This window comes from Tachypleus tridentatus, chromosome 1 (genome assembly GCF_004210375.1).
Source record: "Tachypleus tridentatus isolate NWPU-2018 chromosome 1, ASM421037v1, whole genome shotgun sequence".
In the NCBI taxonomy this organism is placed as follows: domain Eukaryota; kingdom Metazoa; phylum Arthropoda; class Merostomata; order Xiphosura; family Limulidae; genus Tachypleus; species Tachypleus tridentatus.
This window is the reverse complement of record NC_134825.1, coordinates 7,195,286-7,214,147: the sequence shown is the minus strand read 5'-3', so window position 1 is coordinate 7,214,147 and position 18,862 is coordinate 7,195,286. Positions and strand designations below refer to the sequence as shown.

The 18,862-nt window shown below is 31.1% G+C and overlaps 1 protein-coding gene across 8 annotated transcripts in view; it reads right to left on the bottom strand.

Annotated features, from left to right (window-relative positions):
- LOC143236655 (short transient receptor potential channel 6-like) overlaps nucleotides 1–18,862 on the bottom strand; it is an 88,651-nt gene that overhangs the window by 58,074 nt on the left and 11,715 nt on the right. For all 8 annotated transcript variants that reach the window (XM_076475076.1, XM_076475125.1, XM_076475198.1 and 5 more), the window contains exon 2: nucleotides 9,931–10,075. In XM_076475076.1, coding sequence (XP_076331191.1) covers nucleotides 9,931–10,075 — 145 coding nt within the window. The remainder of the gene's footprint in view (nucleotides 1–9,930; nucleotides 10,076–18,862) is intronic.

Genomic DNA, 18,862 nt, shown 5'->3' with positions numbered 1-18,862 from the left:
CAACATTAGTAAATAATTATAAGTACATGGAAGTGAAGTTCCTACTAACTACAAACAACATTAGTAAATAATAATAAGTACATGGTAGTGAAATTCCTACTTACTACAAACAACATTAGTAAATAATAATAAGTACATGGAAGTGAAGTTTCTACTTACTACAAACAACATTAGTAAATAATTATAAGTACATGGAAGTGAAGTTCCTACTAACTACAAACAACATTAGTAAATAATAATAAGTACATGGTAGTGAAATTCTACTTACTACAAACAACATTAGTAAATAATAATAAGTACATGGAAGTGAAGTTTCTACTTACTACAAACAACATTAGTAAATAATTATAAGTACATGGAAGTGAAGTTCCTACTAACTACAAACAACATTAGTAAATAATAATAAGTACATGGTAGTGAAATTCCTACTTACTACAAACAACATTAGTAAATAATAATAAGTACATGGTAGTGAAGTTCCAACTTACTACAAACAACATTAGTAAATATTAATAAGTACATGGTAGTGAAGTTTCTACCTACTACAAACAACATTAGTAAATATTAATAAGTACATGGTAGTGAAGCTCCTACTTACTAAAAACAACATTAGTAAATAATAATAAATACATGGAAGTGAAGTTTCTACCTACTACAAACAACATTAGTAAATATTAATAAGTACATGGAAGTGAAATTCCTACTTACTAAAAACAACATTAGTAAATATTAATAAGTACATGGTAGTGAAGTTCCTACTTACTAAAAACAACATTAGTAAATAATAATAAATACATGGAAGTGAAGGTTCTACTTACTACAAACAACATTAGTAAATATTAATAAGTACATGGAAGTGAAGTTCCTACTTACTACAAACAACATTAGTAAATATTAATAAGTACATGGAAGTGAAGTTTCTACTTACTACAAACAACATTAGTAAATATTAATAAGTACATGGAAGTGAAGTTTCTACTTACTACAAACAACATTAGTAAATATTAATAAGTACATGGAAGTGAAGTTTCTATTTACTACAAACAACATTAGTAAATATTAATAAGTACATGGAAGTGAAGTTCCTACTTACTACAAACAACATTAGTAAATATTAATAAGTACATGGAAGTGAAGTTCCTACTTATTACAAACAACATTAGTAAATATTAATAAGTACATGGAAGTGAAGTTCCTACTTACTACAAACAACATTAGTAAATATTAATAAATCATGGTAGTGAAGTTCCTACTTACTACAAACAACATTAGTAAATATTAATAAGTACATGGTAGTGAAGTTTCTACCTACTACAAACAACATTAGTAAATATTAATAAGTACATGGAAGTGAAGTTCCTACTTACTAAAAACAACATTAGTAAATATTAATAAGTACATGGAAGTGAAGTTTCTACTTACTACAAACAACATTAGTAAATAATTATAAGTACATGGAAGTGAAGTTCCTACTAACTACAAACAACATTAGTAAATAATAATAAGTACATGGTAGTGAAATTCCTACTTACTACAAACAACATTAGTAAATAATAATAAGTACATGGTAGTGAAGTTCCTACTTACTACAAACAACATTAGTAAATAATAATAAGTACATGGTAGTGAAGTTCCTACTAACTACAAACAACATTAGTAAATAATAATAAGTACATGGTAGTGAAGTTCCTACTAACTACAAACAACATTAGTAAATAATAATAAGTACATGGTAGTGAAATTCCTACTTACTACAAACAACATTAGTAAATAATAATAAGTACATGGAAGTGAAGTTCCTACTTACTACAAACAACATTAGTAAATAATAATAAGTACATGGTAGTGAAGTTTCTACTTACTACAAACAACATTAGTAAATATTAATAAGTACATGGTAGTGAAATCCCTACTTACTACAAACAACATTAGTAAGTAATAATAAGTACATGGTAGTGAAGTTCCTACTTACTAAAAACAACATTAGTAAATAATAATAAATACATGGAAGTGAAGTTTCTACCTACTACAAACAACATTAGTAAATATTAATAAGTACATGGAAGTGAAATTCCTACTTACTAAAAACAACATTAGTAAATATTAATAAGTACATGGTAGTGAAGTTCCTACTTACTAAAAACAACATTAGTAAATAATAATAAATACATGGAAGTGAAGGTTCTACTTACTACAAACAACATTAGTAAATATTAATAAGTACATGGAAGTGAAGTTTCTACTTACTACAAACAACATTAGTAAATATTAATAAGTACATGGAAGTGAAGTTTCTACTTACTACAAACAACATTAGTAAATATTAAGTACATGGAAGTGAAGTTTCTACTTACTACAAACAACATTAGTAAATATTAATAAGTACATGGAAGTGAAGTTTCTATTTACTACAAACAACATTAGTAAATATTAATAAGTACATGGAAGTGAAGTTCCTACTTACTACAAACAACATTAGTAAATATTAACAAGTACATGGAAGTGAAGTTCCTACTTATTACAAACAACATTAGTAAATATTAATAAGTACATGGAAGTGAAGTTCCTACTTACTACAAACAACATTAGTAAATATTAATAAGTCATGGTAGTGAAGTTCCTACTTACTACAAACAACATTAGTAAATATTAATAAGTACATGGTAGTGAAGTTTCTACCTACTACAAACAACATTAGTAAATATTAATAAGTACATGGAAGTGAAGTTTCTACTTATTACAAACAACATTAGTAAATATTAATAAGTACATGGAAGTGAAGTTTCTACTTACTACAAACAACATTAGTAAATATTAATAAGTACATGGAAGTGAAGTTTCTACTTACTACAAACAACATTAGTAAATATTAATAAGTACATGGAAGTGAAGTTTCTACTTACTACAAACAACATTAGTAAATATTAATAAGTCATGGAAGTGAAGTTCCTACTTACTAAAAACAACATTAGTAAATATTAATAAGTACATGGAAGTGAAGTTTCTACTTACTAAAAACAACATTAGTAAATATTAATAAGTACATGGAAGTGAAGTTTCTACTTATTACAAACAACATTAGTAAATATTAATAAGTACATGGAAGTGAAGTTTCTACTTACTACAAACAACATTAGTAAATATTAATAAGTACATGGTAGTGAAGTTCCTACTTACTAAAAACAACATTAGTAAATAATAATAAATACATGGAAGTGAAGGTTCTACTTACTACAAACAACATTAGTAAATATTAATAAGTACATGGAAGTGGAGTTTCTACTTACGACAAACAACATTAGTAAATATCAATAAGTACATGGAAGTGGAGTTTCTACTTACGACAAACAACATTAGTAAATATCAATAAGTACATGGAAGTGGAGTTTCTACTTACGACAAACAACATTAATAAATATCAATAAGTACATAGTAGTGAAGTTTCTGCTTACTAAAAACAACATTAGTAAATAATAATAAATAAATGGAAGTGAAGGTTCTACTTACTACAAACAACATTAGTAAATATTAATAAGTACATGGAAGTGAAGTTTATACCTTCTACAAACAACATTAGTAAATATCACTGAAGTAGATGAAACCTTTCTCCCATTGTAGCCTTCCTATAGTAAGCTATCAGTCATTTGTGTTACTTAAGGTGAATGGTATGACCTTATGGTCTATGGTTTGCCCTTGTTATTCTCTAACTGTAGCCATACAGTAATAATGAGACTGATGCAGTATTGCCGTAGTTGCAATATGGAGTAGAGCAGGTAATCACCAGTGTAGTTATACAATGATAGCTCTAAATTGTAACTGTAGTATTTCTTAAGCAACACCACTAATTCCTGAATTTCACAATTCACATGGACTGCCAATTTCTGAAATTGATGATAAATCCAACATAAAATAGAATAACTACAGACATATGGATGAGCTTTATAAATAACATTAAAAAACCCAAGAGAAATTACAGGAATTGGATGTCACTTGGGTGCATCTTGCCAGGAACAAAAATGAAATGAATCCATCACAGATTCAGGAATGTATTATGTATACATGTAGCATCTAACATTGGAAGAAGAAATGTAAGAAAGAGTGCTGTAATACTGCTACAGACCACAGAAATGTGATGGTCAACTTATGATGTAGCTAGTGAACTATTAAGCTGGAGAAATTTTTGATTCTCCATAATGGAGAAAGTAGTTCACTATATCAGCAGCACATATCATAGTGAAGAGAAAAAATAAGCTTTTCTTGCTGGATTCATGTATACATTTTCAATGGTGAAACACTGTTATAACTTATGTTTTGCAAATATAGGAGGTTCAGTCCCAGAGGTTACAATTACATGGTTATCCTCTTTGATTATCTGACCATGTGGACCACTATTTAAGTACATTAATATCCTTTACTGATGTATTGGCTTAACCTTGGGTGGCATAACTATTATGGCTCATCATACAAACAAGCAATAGCTGACTGGTTGTTCAAGAATATGTGGACTAATTGAGGTTTGCAGCAGTTGATGTGCCTGAACCTGTATGTCAGAAGTAAGGTAAGGTTACCCTATATATGAAGAGGTAAAATAAAACAGATATGGGATTAAAGTTTAAAGACTAATCATGGTTTTGGTATGTGTCTGCTATGTGGAAATAACTAAATTCCAGCCATATTGGTTTATCTTGATGTAAGACAGCTTCACCTAGCAATTTTGGTTGCATGGACACATTAAAGCCACACATAATTAATGAATCTTTCATGGAGTGGCTGAAGAAAGGTATCAGAAATTAATGAATCAATCTTAATACTACAAAAGGTTCACAAAGAACTTTTAAGGATCAAATGAAACTTAACAAAAAGCTAAATGTGCAATTAAACAAATAACTTCAAACAAAATGAAGTATGAAACTGTTGACCTCTTAAGCATGTTTTCTTAAAAAACATCAAAATAAAGTTACTCTTATTTTCAAAGAAACCAGAAAAGTTACACAAACTTCTTACCATCTCATCCCGCAAAATAACCTCTTACTTTACATACAATGATATTTCAGTAGATATGCAAAAGTAGTCCTTCCAGAAAGTATTTAAGAATAGTTACATAGTTCTAAACTTAATATTTCAAACAAGAGACATACACTTTTAGATAGCCAACCAATTAAAAAGTAAAACATCAGTCAATCAGTTTGTAGCCTACACATGATTTTGAATTAATTTTATCACCCAAATATTGAATAACAGAACTTCTTGAAAGTAACAAAAATAATCTACTCTCGGAACCTAATGTAGGAAAAAACTATATTCTTTATTTAGTAGGATTAAACTCTGTTACAAGAACATAAATTAGGAAACAAAATTTAAGGGAGGAAGTGTCCAATTTTAAACAGTCTGCCTTCAGGAAGTGTATTTTACTGGAGACAATGAAAGGGGTGACCACAAAACACACTTTTTAAAATCCCACATGCATTATTCAAAGAAGTGGACAGATGCACAACTCTGGTGCAAGCTATTTCTGTAATAGTCCATGGAATGGATATGATCTAAATCATGCTACTTAGTAAGGTTAATGCCTGCCAGAAACCTCTAGTGGTCATGCAAAACACCCCAACTCAACATCTCAATAGTGGGCACTAGTAGGGCTGGGGCAGATGGTTTGGGTGCTTTCTATTACCTCTGCCCAAACACATAACTTGGGAAATAAACATAGCCAGAGAATCAATGCCAGCCACTTATCAGGATCCTGTTAGACAGAGATGGAGAGAAAAAGAAAACATACTTTCCCATCTTGATGTTTGCCTGAAGGATTTTATCGAAAAGCCAACAAAAAAGAAACAAGAATGGGAGAGAAGACATGTGGTGAAAGGAGAATGAAAAGAACTCAGTGAAGTGAAAGAAAATTGATGAAGAAATAAGTCATCATGGCTTCTCTGGGAAACCAGAACACCACCAAGGATTTCTTGGTGAATTAAGAGAGCCTAACAAAAATCACCAAGATGTAAGGAAGGGAGACACATAATAGTGATAAGTGCATCTTGATCCAAAAAGTCCAAAAAGATGAGGAATCATGTAAGGAGGGACAGAGCAGAAAAAAATGGTACTAGCTAAAGCAATAAAAAAGAAGGGAACAAACCTCTTTGGAGCACAATGAAGTGTCTCAGCAAAGGTAATAAAAAACAAAGAAGAGAAATTATAAAAGGGTTCTGAGAAAAAGATGAAGACATGACACAGGAAATAAGAGAGAAAAAGAGAAAACAATGTTCTGCATCTCAGAGAAGTAAAAAGATTTCAAAAAAAGGTAATCTGAAAACAGAAAGTAAAAACAAATTATTGAAAATCATGATAAATAAGGGAAAAATGTAAGGGAAACAAGGTGTGTGAGTATGAAGTTGTTCAAGAAAGAAAAAACCATAAACCCTAATATCAGACAAAGGAAGAAAGAACAAATAATGCTGATGTGGTACTTGAAGTAAACCCAGTGTGGAAAATAGTTGGAAAATTCCTTAATCTCCTTGTCATACACAAACTGAGAGAGAAGGATGATAGCGAAAGAGACAAAAAGAAAGCCCCAATAAGAATGAAGGAATCCTTTATATAGAGCACAATGGTTATATGTTCTCAACAGTTAATGACCTTTCAGAAGTCATAGTTCAAAAGGGTATGTGTTCATAACCCAGTTGCCAACACAGAACAAAGTAGAAGTTGAGGTCACTTGAGAATTCATTAGGGTAAATAATGGTTTTGAAGTTACAGTAAAGACAGAATAAAAATTCAAATTTTATTGATGAAAGTAAATTTCAGTAATTTTACTACATACATGAAAAAGTAAGATGTCTGTTCAATGTAATTCTGAGAAAAAGAATAAAGTGATTTCAAGTGCAAGTGCTTAATGGTAGTTTTTATACATGGAGGTTGTGTTGCCCTTCCACTGGTGGAAATCTTGATGATGTCATCATGTACAAGCACAGTTCATGTTAAACATGTGAATTTAGATGGGAAGTTAACTCAAGACTAATGAGATGCAAATTTTATGGACAGACACAAGAGGGATATATAACTATTCTGGGTAAAGAAATGAGTTATCCTCTTGGAAGTAAAATGATCAGAGTTTTTTGATTTGGTAGTGTAGTTAACAACATACAATTGCAGTAAATTAAAGTGAAATAAAGATAATGACTTCAAATGCCACTCATTTTGTACTGCTTTTCATTCATTTTAAAACATTACAACACGAAAATACAAAAACTATAGAACTAGCAATCTAGTATGTTTACTTGCAGTTGTTAAACATGAGTGGCAATTAAAAATAAACTAATTTCAAATCTAGTTACATAACCCTTAATTACCAATGCTCTATGACTCTGATAACTTAATATTTGGAATTAGTGTGTTTAAGAAAACCTATTTAATGACTGCAATGTATGACAGGATTCTATGAGAAAAAATTCTGAATATCTGCTTAGCTGGACATTTAGAAACTAGAATATCAAACAAAACTCCATAACTTAATCAGGTATATGAAACCTGTAGACATCAATCTCAGCAACTTTACCTGATATATGCAATCTATACATATCAAACTCTGCAACTTAGAAAAATACTTGAAACCTTATAAACATGAAGCCAGAACTGTTAGTACCTTCAATTAATTCTTAAAACCTACAAACAAATACACAAAAAAACATTTCTACTTAGCTTAAAACTCTGAACCTACATATAAACAATCCATAAGTTTTTACTTAACTAGATATTAAAAACCTACAAACACTTTACCAAAAAGGCTACTTAAATGGATGCTTTCAATACAGAATCATGAAATCAAAAACTATTTAACTGCAGCCTACAAACATCAAACCAGAAACTGCTATTTACTAAATACTTAAACCTAAAAATGCAAAAAACAAAAGCAGCATCTTAAATGAATACATAAAATCTTCATAGTAAAAACCAAAACTATCACTTTTCCATGATGCTGAGAAAATCCACTTACAGAGAAAATGTAAGTTGAACATCTTAAATATGGCTAAAGTAATGAAATATAGCTAAATCTCAGGTATTACATTTTAAACCTTGAAAATATCTACTGTTCCATGATGTAATTGTCTTACATCATACTTTACCTTGTATTTGTAGGATAACTGTATTGTGTCCTACTTTATCTTATATTTATGAGAATGTTGTAATGTGTCATATGTGTATGTAATAGTTGTCCTACTTTATGTATGAAGGGTAGTTGTACTGTGGCCTACTTTACCTTGTATATATGGAATAGTCATGTTTTCATACTTTAACTTGTATATAAGCAATAGTCATATTGTGTCATATTTAATATTGTGTGTATGGAATTTGTCATACTGTGTCACACTTTACCTTGTGTATATGGAATTTGTCATAGTGTGTCATACTCTACCTTGTGTACAGGCAATAGCTGTATATCACTATACTTTACCTTGTGTATACTACATAGTCATATTGTACCATACTTTACCTTGCAGAAATGGCATAGTTTTATTGTGTCCTATTTTACCTTGCATGTGTGAGAATGTTCTACAACTGTCAAGTAAAGCAAAGATGTTTTTGATTCTTCTGGTCTATTTTTCTAACTGATAAGTTATTACAGCTAGAAGGTAACTGTGACATTTCTGATCTTGAGAAAATGGAACTTTCCTTTAAAATCCTGTTTCTACTCATCTCTACTGATTGTAAATGATGTACTTTATCTTCAGTAAAATTTATTTTCAACTTTGATAGATTGTTTAGGTAGAGTATTTATGACAAAACTTTGTAGAATGGATGGCAACTCCCTGTTGTGGAGACACAATAAGACAGTTGCCATCCATTCTACAAAGTTTCATTATTTTCATCTGTATTTTCTGAAACACAGTTATCTATAAGTTATCTTCTTCAGTTATATACAGCTTACGTTCATTTATTATACAATTCAACTCCATAACACAACAGTACAGAAAGAAACATTATTGCAATTCGTTTCAATCTTAATTAACAAACTTCATATTTGTAGTTTAACTCTTTCATATCACTTGCAACTAACTGATCACTACACCTGTCCTACCCTAAACTAGGTCCATCAAACTCTACTTAGTGCAGAGATTAAGTGACTGTTTGCTAGGCTTGTCCTCAAACAGCCCCAAGTTACAACCTACAAATAAACTGAAAAATCAAGAACTACTACACAAAGGTTATTGCCTAACAAGATGTTTAAAACACAGAAATGCTATACCACAAATCTTGCACGTATGAAGCAAAAATCAACTGTTTAACTAGATACTTATAACCTACAAACACCATTTGAAAACGGATGCTTAACTGAACCCTACAAACAAACTAAAACTGCTACTTAAACTAGTACGTAATCAAAAATTGTTACTTAACTAGATACTTAATGATGTACAAATGCCAATACAAAAAATGCAACTAAATCAAATATTAAAACTTGTAACACCAAACCAAAAAACAATGATTCAACTAAGTACTGAATTCTCTCAAATATTATACCAAAACAGAAACCTACGTGGATATTAAAAGCATATAAACACCAATAAAAACTGCAATTTAATAGACAACTTTAATCTACAAACACCAAACCAAATACTACTATATAAATGGATCTCCAAATTAACAAACCCCAAAGTATAAACTGCTGTTAAACTGGCACCTAAAATAAAAAAATATCAAATTAATATAACTGCTGCTTAACTGAATATTTAATATAAAGAAACACACAAACCTTCTTACATAGCAGGATATTTGTAATCTAGATATATCCAACCAAAAACATCTATTTAACAGGATATTTAAAACTGTCAATCATCAGTTTTATCAAAAACACCATACTAGGTACTGTTTAAAGTGTTTTGAAGTCAAATTGACCAATATTTGATTTACACAGTTTTTCACACAAAAAAGGCTTACCTCCAACATGTTCCGAACCCTTTCAACATCTTGATCTCGGACTCTTTGTAAAAAAGTTCTTTCTTCATCAGTTAAACTATTCTGATCTAGACTTAGTCTTTCTAAAGCATGACATGGTCTTTCTTTGCTTCTGATGGATTTTGAACTTTAAAAAAAAAGTAAAATGATAATGTTTAATTAAAACCACTCATATGTTCCAGAAGTACTGAATTAACAACACATTACATCATCCATTAAACTATTCCAAAGTTTAGGAATTTTTAACAAAGAACTATATAATAGTATCATTTTTTTTTTATTAAATTATACAAAAGCAAACAATTATGTTTATTTTTATTCTAATGGTTCTAGGTGACAATACCATCACTACTCGGCATAGCTTCAAAGGGCAAACCAAGCAATGCCAAATGATTAATGTGGAAACCAGAAGTAATATGTTTAAACTACTACAGAACTTGGCAAAGCAAAATAAATGTATTGGCATATGAAAATATACATAAACATACAGATGATACAAAAATGTATATAAGTATGACACAGTCATTCATGTTAATTTAGAACACAAATGAATTAATTACAGAAAGAACACAATAATAACATGGAAATGAAGGATTTGGTCTTTACATTAAGAAATGAAGAAGTGGAATCAACAGTAATGAAAACATAGACACTATTATGCAGTGTGTCTGTTAATGTATTAATGTTAATAAAGTTCAATTTGTACATTGAAATATTCAGCAGGTCATGAATTTTCGTGAAAAAGATTCAAATAACCACAAGACTCAGACTATGACAAATCAGATTTACCTGGGGTTTTAAAGAATGCTGATTTATCTGTTGTTTTTCATATATAGTATTTCAGAAGCTATTTTGAATGCATTGAGCTCCAATGTTTGTGAATAGGTGAATTTAACAGCAGTAAATGCAATTCACAAACAGTGGATTACATATAACAAATATATACATATATTACAGTGGATTACATATAACAAATGTATACATATATTACAGTGGATTACATATAACAAATATATACGTATATTACAGTGGATTACATATAACAAATATATACATGTATCTAGTATTTTATTTGGTTGTTTTAGGAATTTTTTTCTGTCATGCAGCCTGAAATATTTTTAATAAACAAAATTTTTACTGAATATTCTCTTAAAATTGTTTCATTACTTGGTTCCAGCATAGAGATGAAGGCTGGAAGTGTATCAGAGAGAAGCAGTAAATAACACCTTCATGGTGAAACTTTGTAATTCATAATGATGTTGGTTATCACATTACCTAATATGAAACAGCATGATTGTGTAAAAACCTTTGCAATCTCATCTACTATTCCTCCTTACCAGAACCTGTCACTATCTACATAACAACCAAGTAACAGGGAGAAAAAGGAAGCTGTGTTGGAGAGTATAGCCTGTTTTCTAGTGGCCAGAAGGAGATAAAGAGCAGCACAGCCACTGATATTCAATCAAAAATTTAAATTCTGGAGATCAGGAAGTTCTCAAAATACATTTTCTTTCAGCAATAAATGTAAGAATGCACGCATGGCCCATAAAAATATCAAATACTTCAAGTCAAACTAATTTAACAAATACTTCAATTCAAACTACTTTAACAAATACTTCAGGTCAAACTACTTTAACAAATACTTCAGGTCAAACTACTTTAACAAATACTTCAAGTCAAACTAATTTAACAAATACTTCAGGTCAAACTACTTTAACAAATACTTCAGGTCAAAGTTCATCTTATGACCTCTTTTCAACTCATGCACTTAGCTCATTTATGACCAATTAGGATTTATTCCACATTGCATTTTAATGGAGAGTTTCTGAATTTTAGATCAAGGTTTAGTGACAGTTAGTTTCTCTTTTCTTAAACTAGTCAATTCAAGCTCAATAATAGTGTCTCCTTTTCCTTCCACAAGCCAGTGGTTTTCATGTCCTAAGTTCTGAGACTGTGATTATCATCCACTATAGGTCTTCCTTGATTTATTCTGGACTCATAATCTTCCAACCATGAAGCCTTAGAACTTCTCCAAAATGTCTAAGACTTCTTGACTGGTTAGAGGATGGATGATTTCATCAAACCTAGGACCCCTGGGATTAACTTGATGTTCACCAGGGCTGAGCCCTTATGTGAAGACATGATGAACCCCAGTGCATGAAATATAAATTGGGTCTGCAACTATTTACTCATTTCTGTGTTAAAGGATTTTCCATGTATTTTTGTGTTAAAAGAACCTTTTTGTCATATTTTATTGTATGCTTCATTTTAAGTTAAAATCATGATATATTCTTCTGTTTTTTTAGTATAGTATCTTGTTTTGACTAGAATCAATCTAATGGTTTTGTCCTTTAAGATAATAAAAAAAATAGTGAAGGTTCAAGCAATGTGACATTAACAATGTAAGTAAAGCTTAGACAATAATGTAAATGCAAACACAAGGTACAACTCATCCAGAATCATGCAACCAAACTTGTCACAACTACTGCCTTTAAAACAATTACTTATGTAAAGTATGTTAAATATTAATTCACCAAATAAACTAAATAGCAATTATACTAAACAGTCTTGTGTATCCAATGCTTACAGTAATTTGAAAGGTGAAAATCCTCTACTAGCTTGTTTATGGGACTTATCATTAAGCAGATAATACTGTTTGTTGGTATCTGTCTCAGTCACAAGGTTTCTCCAGATACATCTTTTTCAATATGCTCTTTCAGTTTTCTGGCCCTCTCACAAAGCCCATTGCATTTTGTATTGTACAAAGTTTGTAAAGAACTGCTTTATATTGATGAGTCTATACACCACTTATTGTAGTTCTGAGGTAAATTGTGTCCTTCTATCACTTTATACCTTTTCCTAGAAAGCTTCTGCAAAACATTTCCAGGAGGGCTTCTGCTTCTCTCTCCATCTCTATCTTTGACATGGCATCTGAGTAGTATGCTGTATAGTTAACAAATGCCAGTACATACCAGTTGTTCTTGTAAAATACAGGTGCTAGTGGTCCAATCAAGTCCACAGCCACTCTTCTATACAGCCCTTCTAAGAAAAACATCTCAGACAGTCAGACTTTGGCTACCTTCCCTTAATGTGATCTGCAAAATATGGTCACATTACTAATGATTCCTGGCCAATGAAAGTTGCAGGTGATTCTATAAGACCCTTTCCCTTGTGTTTACTTTTTCCTGGTCACCATCCCAGAGATTTTGCAGTGAAGGGTTTTTCTTCTGTGCTTCCTTCAGTTTTTGTAGATCTACATTCAGGGCTTCATCTTCCAGGATTTGCAGGGGCTTGATATCTTGCTTGTTTTTCTTTTCCTTAGCTCTCATGGTGACAGCAGATGCCTCAGTCTGTTTTCTGTTTGGTTCCTCCAAACTTCTACCACCTGGTATTTTGCCAATCACCAAGTCAAAGATGTAATCCTTCATACACATGATCTCAAACTCCCCACACAGCATGAAACATCTATCTTTTTACTTCCTGTGGGAAACTTTGTCACTGTCCCCCCATCAATCATCACATACAAACAAACCTCACCTATCATCTGGTCACTGGATACTAAACTAATTCTCATTGCTGTACCCAGTATCTCATACATCTTCCACTTTCTTATCCCCAACAAAACCTTCACCTACTGAAAAATTGTGGTTTGTTGGCACCACTAGATGTTTGTTACATGCTCTAATCACTACTAGCATTGTTGACCAATTTCCTAGCTTGGGCTAACATCAATCATGCACAATTTAATCATGGTCATAGCACTTCCTTTTTATGAGGAATAAGATGAGTTGTTTTAATGCTATTTCTTCTAGCAGCAACATCCATTGTGATAGCTCTAGCTTCTTGCCAGCAATATCTGTGTTGGTAGCTCCAACTGTTTTATGTTGATATTTCTGTGTCTGCTTCTCAGTGACAGACTGTATGCTTCATTTTATATGAAGCATAGCATCTCTTCTCCCATTTGTCTATTAACTTCTTTTCACCTTTGGTGGCTATTGCTTTTGGTCAGCCACCCTTGTTTTTGACTTTAATTGGTTATTTTTGGACTAGCCAGTACTACCCCCTCCATATACTGTTCTATTAGCTTGATCATTTCAACCAAGTGTTTTGGCGCTCTCTCTTTTAGAAAGAGTGAAATGAGAGCACACAATCATGAACATGTATAATCATGTATGTTAGTCCTTAAACACAATCTCCACACGTCAGTCCACCTCACAAATTATTATCACAGGTGTACCACAAATTGAAATACAGTTTCTTTGGAGTCAGGTTTGACTTCTCTGAACTTCCAACAAAAACAATCCTTGGTAAGTTCATACTGTCTTAACAGGGCCACTTTTATCTTGTCATAGTCCATGGCATTTTCTGACATTATGCTAGCATACTGTTTCTTTTTTTTTTTGGGTAAGAAGGGAGCTGAGATAGATTTCTCAGTTGTCTTTGTTCCAGTTCTGACATTGGACAAATCTTTTATACCATTCAAGGAAAACATCTATATCGTCTTTATGTTCATCAGATTTAAGCTACTTGGACCAGCTTGCCCTGAACCCATTGGCATTCTTGGTCCTTTGTTTTGTTGTTGGGTGACCCTTGTGAATACAGTTTGTGCTCTTGATCTCTCTATTTCCAGTACATCTTTTCTCTTCTCTATTCTATACCTATGCTCTTCTCTTTCTAGCTCTTATTGTTGTATAACAAGTTCTCATTGATTGCCAACTAAATGATAAAGTAGCTCATGTCTCTATCCATTAATCAAAGTCAGTCAGCATGGTTAGATCATATGGTTGTGACTTCCACAATAATTTTGCCAATAATATAGGTTTATTTATCACTTGTTTACATTTCTTCTACCTCCATTTGCCTCTGTAGGCTCTGGCTGATTCCCCATTGTCAGGTTTTTATATACGCTTTGGCCAGATTTTTTACAGTCGGTGTTTATGACTTCTTGGCATTATATTTCAACAATAAACAAGCAGCATGTAATCTACTTATTTTAAAATAACATATTAAAACAAGTTTAAATATATATACAAATGTCTATGACACACTGAATTACCACAGATGGACCCAAAGCTTAAAATAATTGTCTCTTCCCAAATTCCACACAAGCTTGTTTCATTACTTTAAGAACACAACTGATAAGATGAATTATTCTTCTTTTCTCTGTTATTACAATACATGTGGTGATAATTTTACATATGTTACATTGTTGGTTACCACAGTTGTATACAAAGCTTTACAATACATTCTTCTCTACTCAGTTATTACAATATCTTCTCCTCTACTCAGTTATTACAATACCTTGTTCTCTACTCAGTTATTACAATACATTCTTCTTTACTCAATTATTACAATATATTCTTCTCTACTCAGTTATTACAATATATTCTTCTCTACTCAGTTATTACAATATATTCTTCTCTACTCAGTTATTACAATATATTCTTCTCTACTCAGTTATTACAATATATTCTTCTCCACTCAGTTATCACAATACCTTCTTCTTTACTTAGTTATTACAATATATTCTTCTCTACTCAGTTATTACAACACCTTCTTCTCCACTCAGTTATTACAACACCTTCTCTACTCAGTTATTACAATATATTCTTCTCTACTCAGTTATTACAATATATTCTTCTCTACTCAGTTATTACAATATATTCTTCTCTACTCAGTTATTACAATATATTCTTCTCTACTCAGTTATTACAATATATTCTTCTCCACTCAGTTATTACAATATATTCTTCTCTACTCAGTTATTACAATATATTCTTCTCTACTCAGTTATTACAATATATTCTTCTCTACTCAGTTACTACAATATATTCTTCTCTACTCAGTTATTACAATATATTCTTCTCTACTCAGTTATTACAATATATTCTTCTCTACTCAGTTATTACAATATATTCTTCTCCACTCAGTTATCACAATACCTTCTTCTTTACTCAGTTATGACAATATATTCTTCTCTACTCAGTTATTACAATATATTCTTCTCTACTCAGTTATTACAACATATTCTTCTCTACTCAGTTATTACAACACCTTCTTCTCCACTCCCCTTTATTACAATACCTTCTTCTCTACTCAGTTATTACAACACCTTCTTCTCCACTCAGTTACTACAATACCTTCTTCTCTATTCAGTTACTACAATACCTTCTTCTCTATTCAGTTATTACAATACCTTCTTCTCTACTCAGTTATTACAACACCTTCTTCTCTACTCAGTTATTACAATATATTCTTCTCTACTCAGTTATTACAATATATATCTACAATAATTTCACTTTAAGCACCATTATACATTCTTTCAATAAGTCTAGATCTATTTCACTATATCTATCACTAACTTTGTCTTAACTTAAACTACATTTTGGTTGTTTGGCATTTTTTGGGGTTGAAAGCAACTAAGTTATTTTGTGCCAAACAATGAAATACGTTTTGGACATGAATTTATAAATAGCCCAACTAAGGCCTCAAACTTTCCACACACTACAAGATGTTATAATATAATAATAGTCAAAAAAACTTAAAAGGTTCTGACAACACAAAACAATAGTACAATGACTACCAACTTATGAACTGAACTACACAACATATGATTTGCTCAGTTAGGTAAAAAAAACTGGGATAAAATATCACTTCTAAAAATAACTATTTAACACTTGCCTATACTTAAATTAAAACAGCATATATCTAACAGTATAATTAAACTGTATCATCATTAGAGGACATAGTGTCACTATTTCATTACATATTGTGAAAAAAAAGTTAATATTTTCTAAAAAAGGAATTTTCCTGGGAAACACTGCTTGGAAAAATTGTTCACATTGTACTTATATAAATTGTGCTGTTTCTTATACATTAAAAGTGCTACCCTTTAATGAAAAATTAATTTTTTTAAGAATTCCATTTTTTGATATTATATTTACAAATTACATCAGTAAAGGTTTTTCAAATCTTCACATACAGTCCTAGTAAAAGTTGTGTTCTTTTCATGTACATGAGGGGATTATTTTTATTTAAAATTGCATTCTGGGATAATGAGTGATTATTGTACATTACACAGTTATTTTTCTAACTGTCTGAATCTTGGATATTCAAAGTGAAAAATTTTTACATGGTTTTTATTTGTGGTGCCATTCAATAGATAGCATTACATTTTATTTATTATATTATGCCAAAATAAAAATGCAAAATAATGCTTTCTTTTACATTTTTTCTTAGACAATAATTCTGTGTTAAGCATTACAACCTAATGTTATAACAATTCAAACCTTATGTAAAGTGATATCTCTGCTGGATACATCAAGTAATGAATCACAATGGTTATCATCAGATTACCCTAACATGAAATATGTTTGAGGCAAAGCCTTGTAACAGTTTTGTTTGTTTGTTGTTTTTCATTCACAGTTTATTAGGTGCAATGGGTACAATGAGTCAGTTTTATTTGGAAACTTGAGACTGACTTGTTCTTTTAAGAAAGCTAGTAATGAAGATATACAATGTTGATATAGATGTTTTTAGGTTGGAGGAGAAGTTGGAGGTTACCATAATTAAAATGGAGACAGTAGATGAAAATAAATGTAGACTGTAGTAAATGGCATCAGTATTTCAAGAGAAGCATTAGCTTTTACATGTAAGGAATACATCAGCTAACAATGACTTTCAGGGAGTTAGAAAGGGTACTATTACAGTAAAAAGTACTGAATTTAGTTATAATGGCCCTATTATGCTGAGTAACAAATTTTAGTCCTTGGTTTCTGCAGATGAGGATATGGATAGTAAAGAGGTTATACTTATAGTTGATACAAGGTACATAGACAGGATAGTCTATGAGGTAAAGAGGGAAAAAAGAATCAGACTGCACTACCAAGGGGCACGGGTGGAGAATATCAAATACTCAAAGTAAACATATTCCTTACAGAAATAAATAGGTAGATGCAAGCAAAAAATCCAGGTTGGCTCACAATGAGTGTAAGAGATAAAACTAAAGAAAAGCATTAAATTAATAAATGTGATGTCCTTTAAATGCACTAAAGGTAAACAAAATTTTAAAATGGGGGTAGGACCTTGAGGGATGATAAAAGAAGGCAAGTATCTGATGATTATGAGGCAATTGGATTGTTAAATTTTGATTTTTATTTTATTTTTACCAATGAAGATTTAAGTATTCCACATTATGAGCAGTTGATAAATGGAATCAAGATCAAATAAGATGACTGCATTAACCTGAGCTGGTTAAGAAAAAAATTGGGAAGTTTAAAGAACAATAAGTTTCCTGGGTCAGAAAGTATATCCTCAGGAGTTTTAAAGGAGGTTATAGACTGGATACATTGATTCACTTACTACCATCTTTGACAATCCTTGAATATCGGACAGGTATCAGAAGACAGAAGTTAGGTAATGTAACTCCTCTTTTCAAGGCAGTTGACAAAAATGGTCTCAATATTTATAGACCAATTAGTCTTGAAAAAATTTGATAAGTTGTCACATAAAAGGCTTGTAAAAAATTATCTCTACAGGTGTGGGGGATATGTTAGCAAACTGGACAGAGAATTGCTGGATGGAAGAAAGCAAAGGACTATTACAAATGGAGTTCAGTTAAACTGGATTAATGTCACAAGTGGGGTTCCTCTAGGCTCAGTCTTGGGATCTTTGCTCTTCCTTTTTAACTTACAATAACATAGATGAAAGAATGGTCAACAAATCACTTAAATATGCTGATGATATCAAAGTCTTGGGTGTTGCTGGCTATGAAGAAGATGCTACTGATTTATAAAAGGATTTAGCTCATTTAGTGAGTTGGACAAATAAATGACAGATGGGTTTTAATTATAATAAATGAAAGATAATGCATGTGGGTTAAAATACTTAGAATTATAAGTATAATTTGGATCAG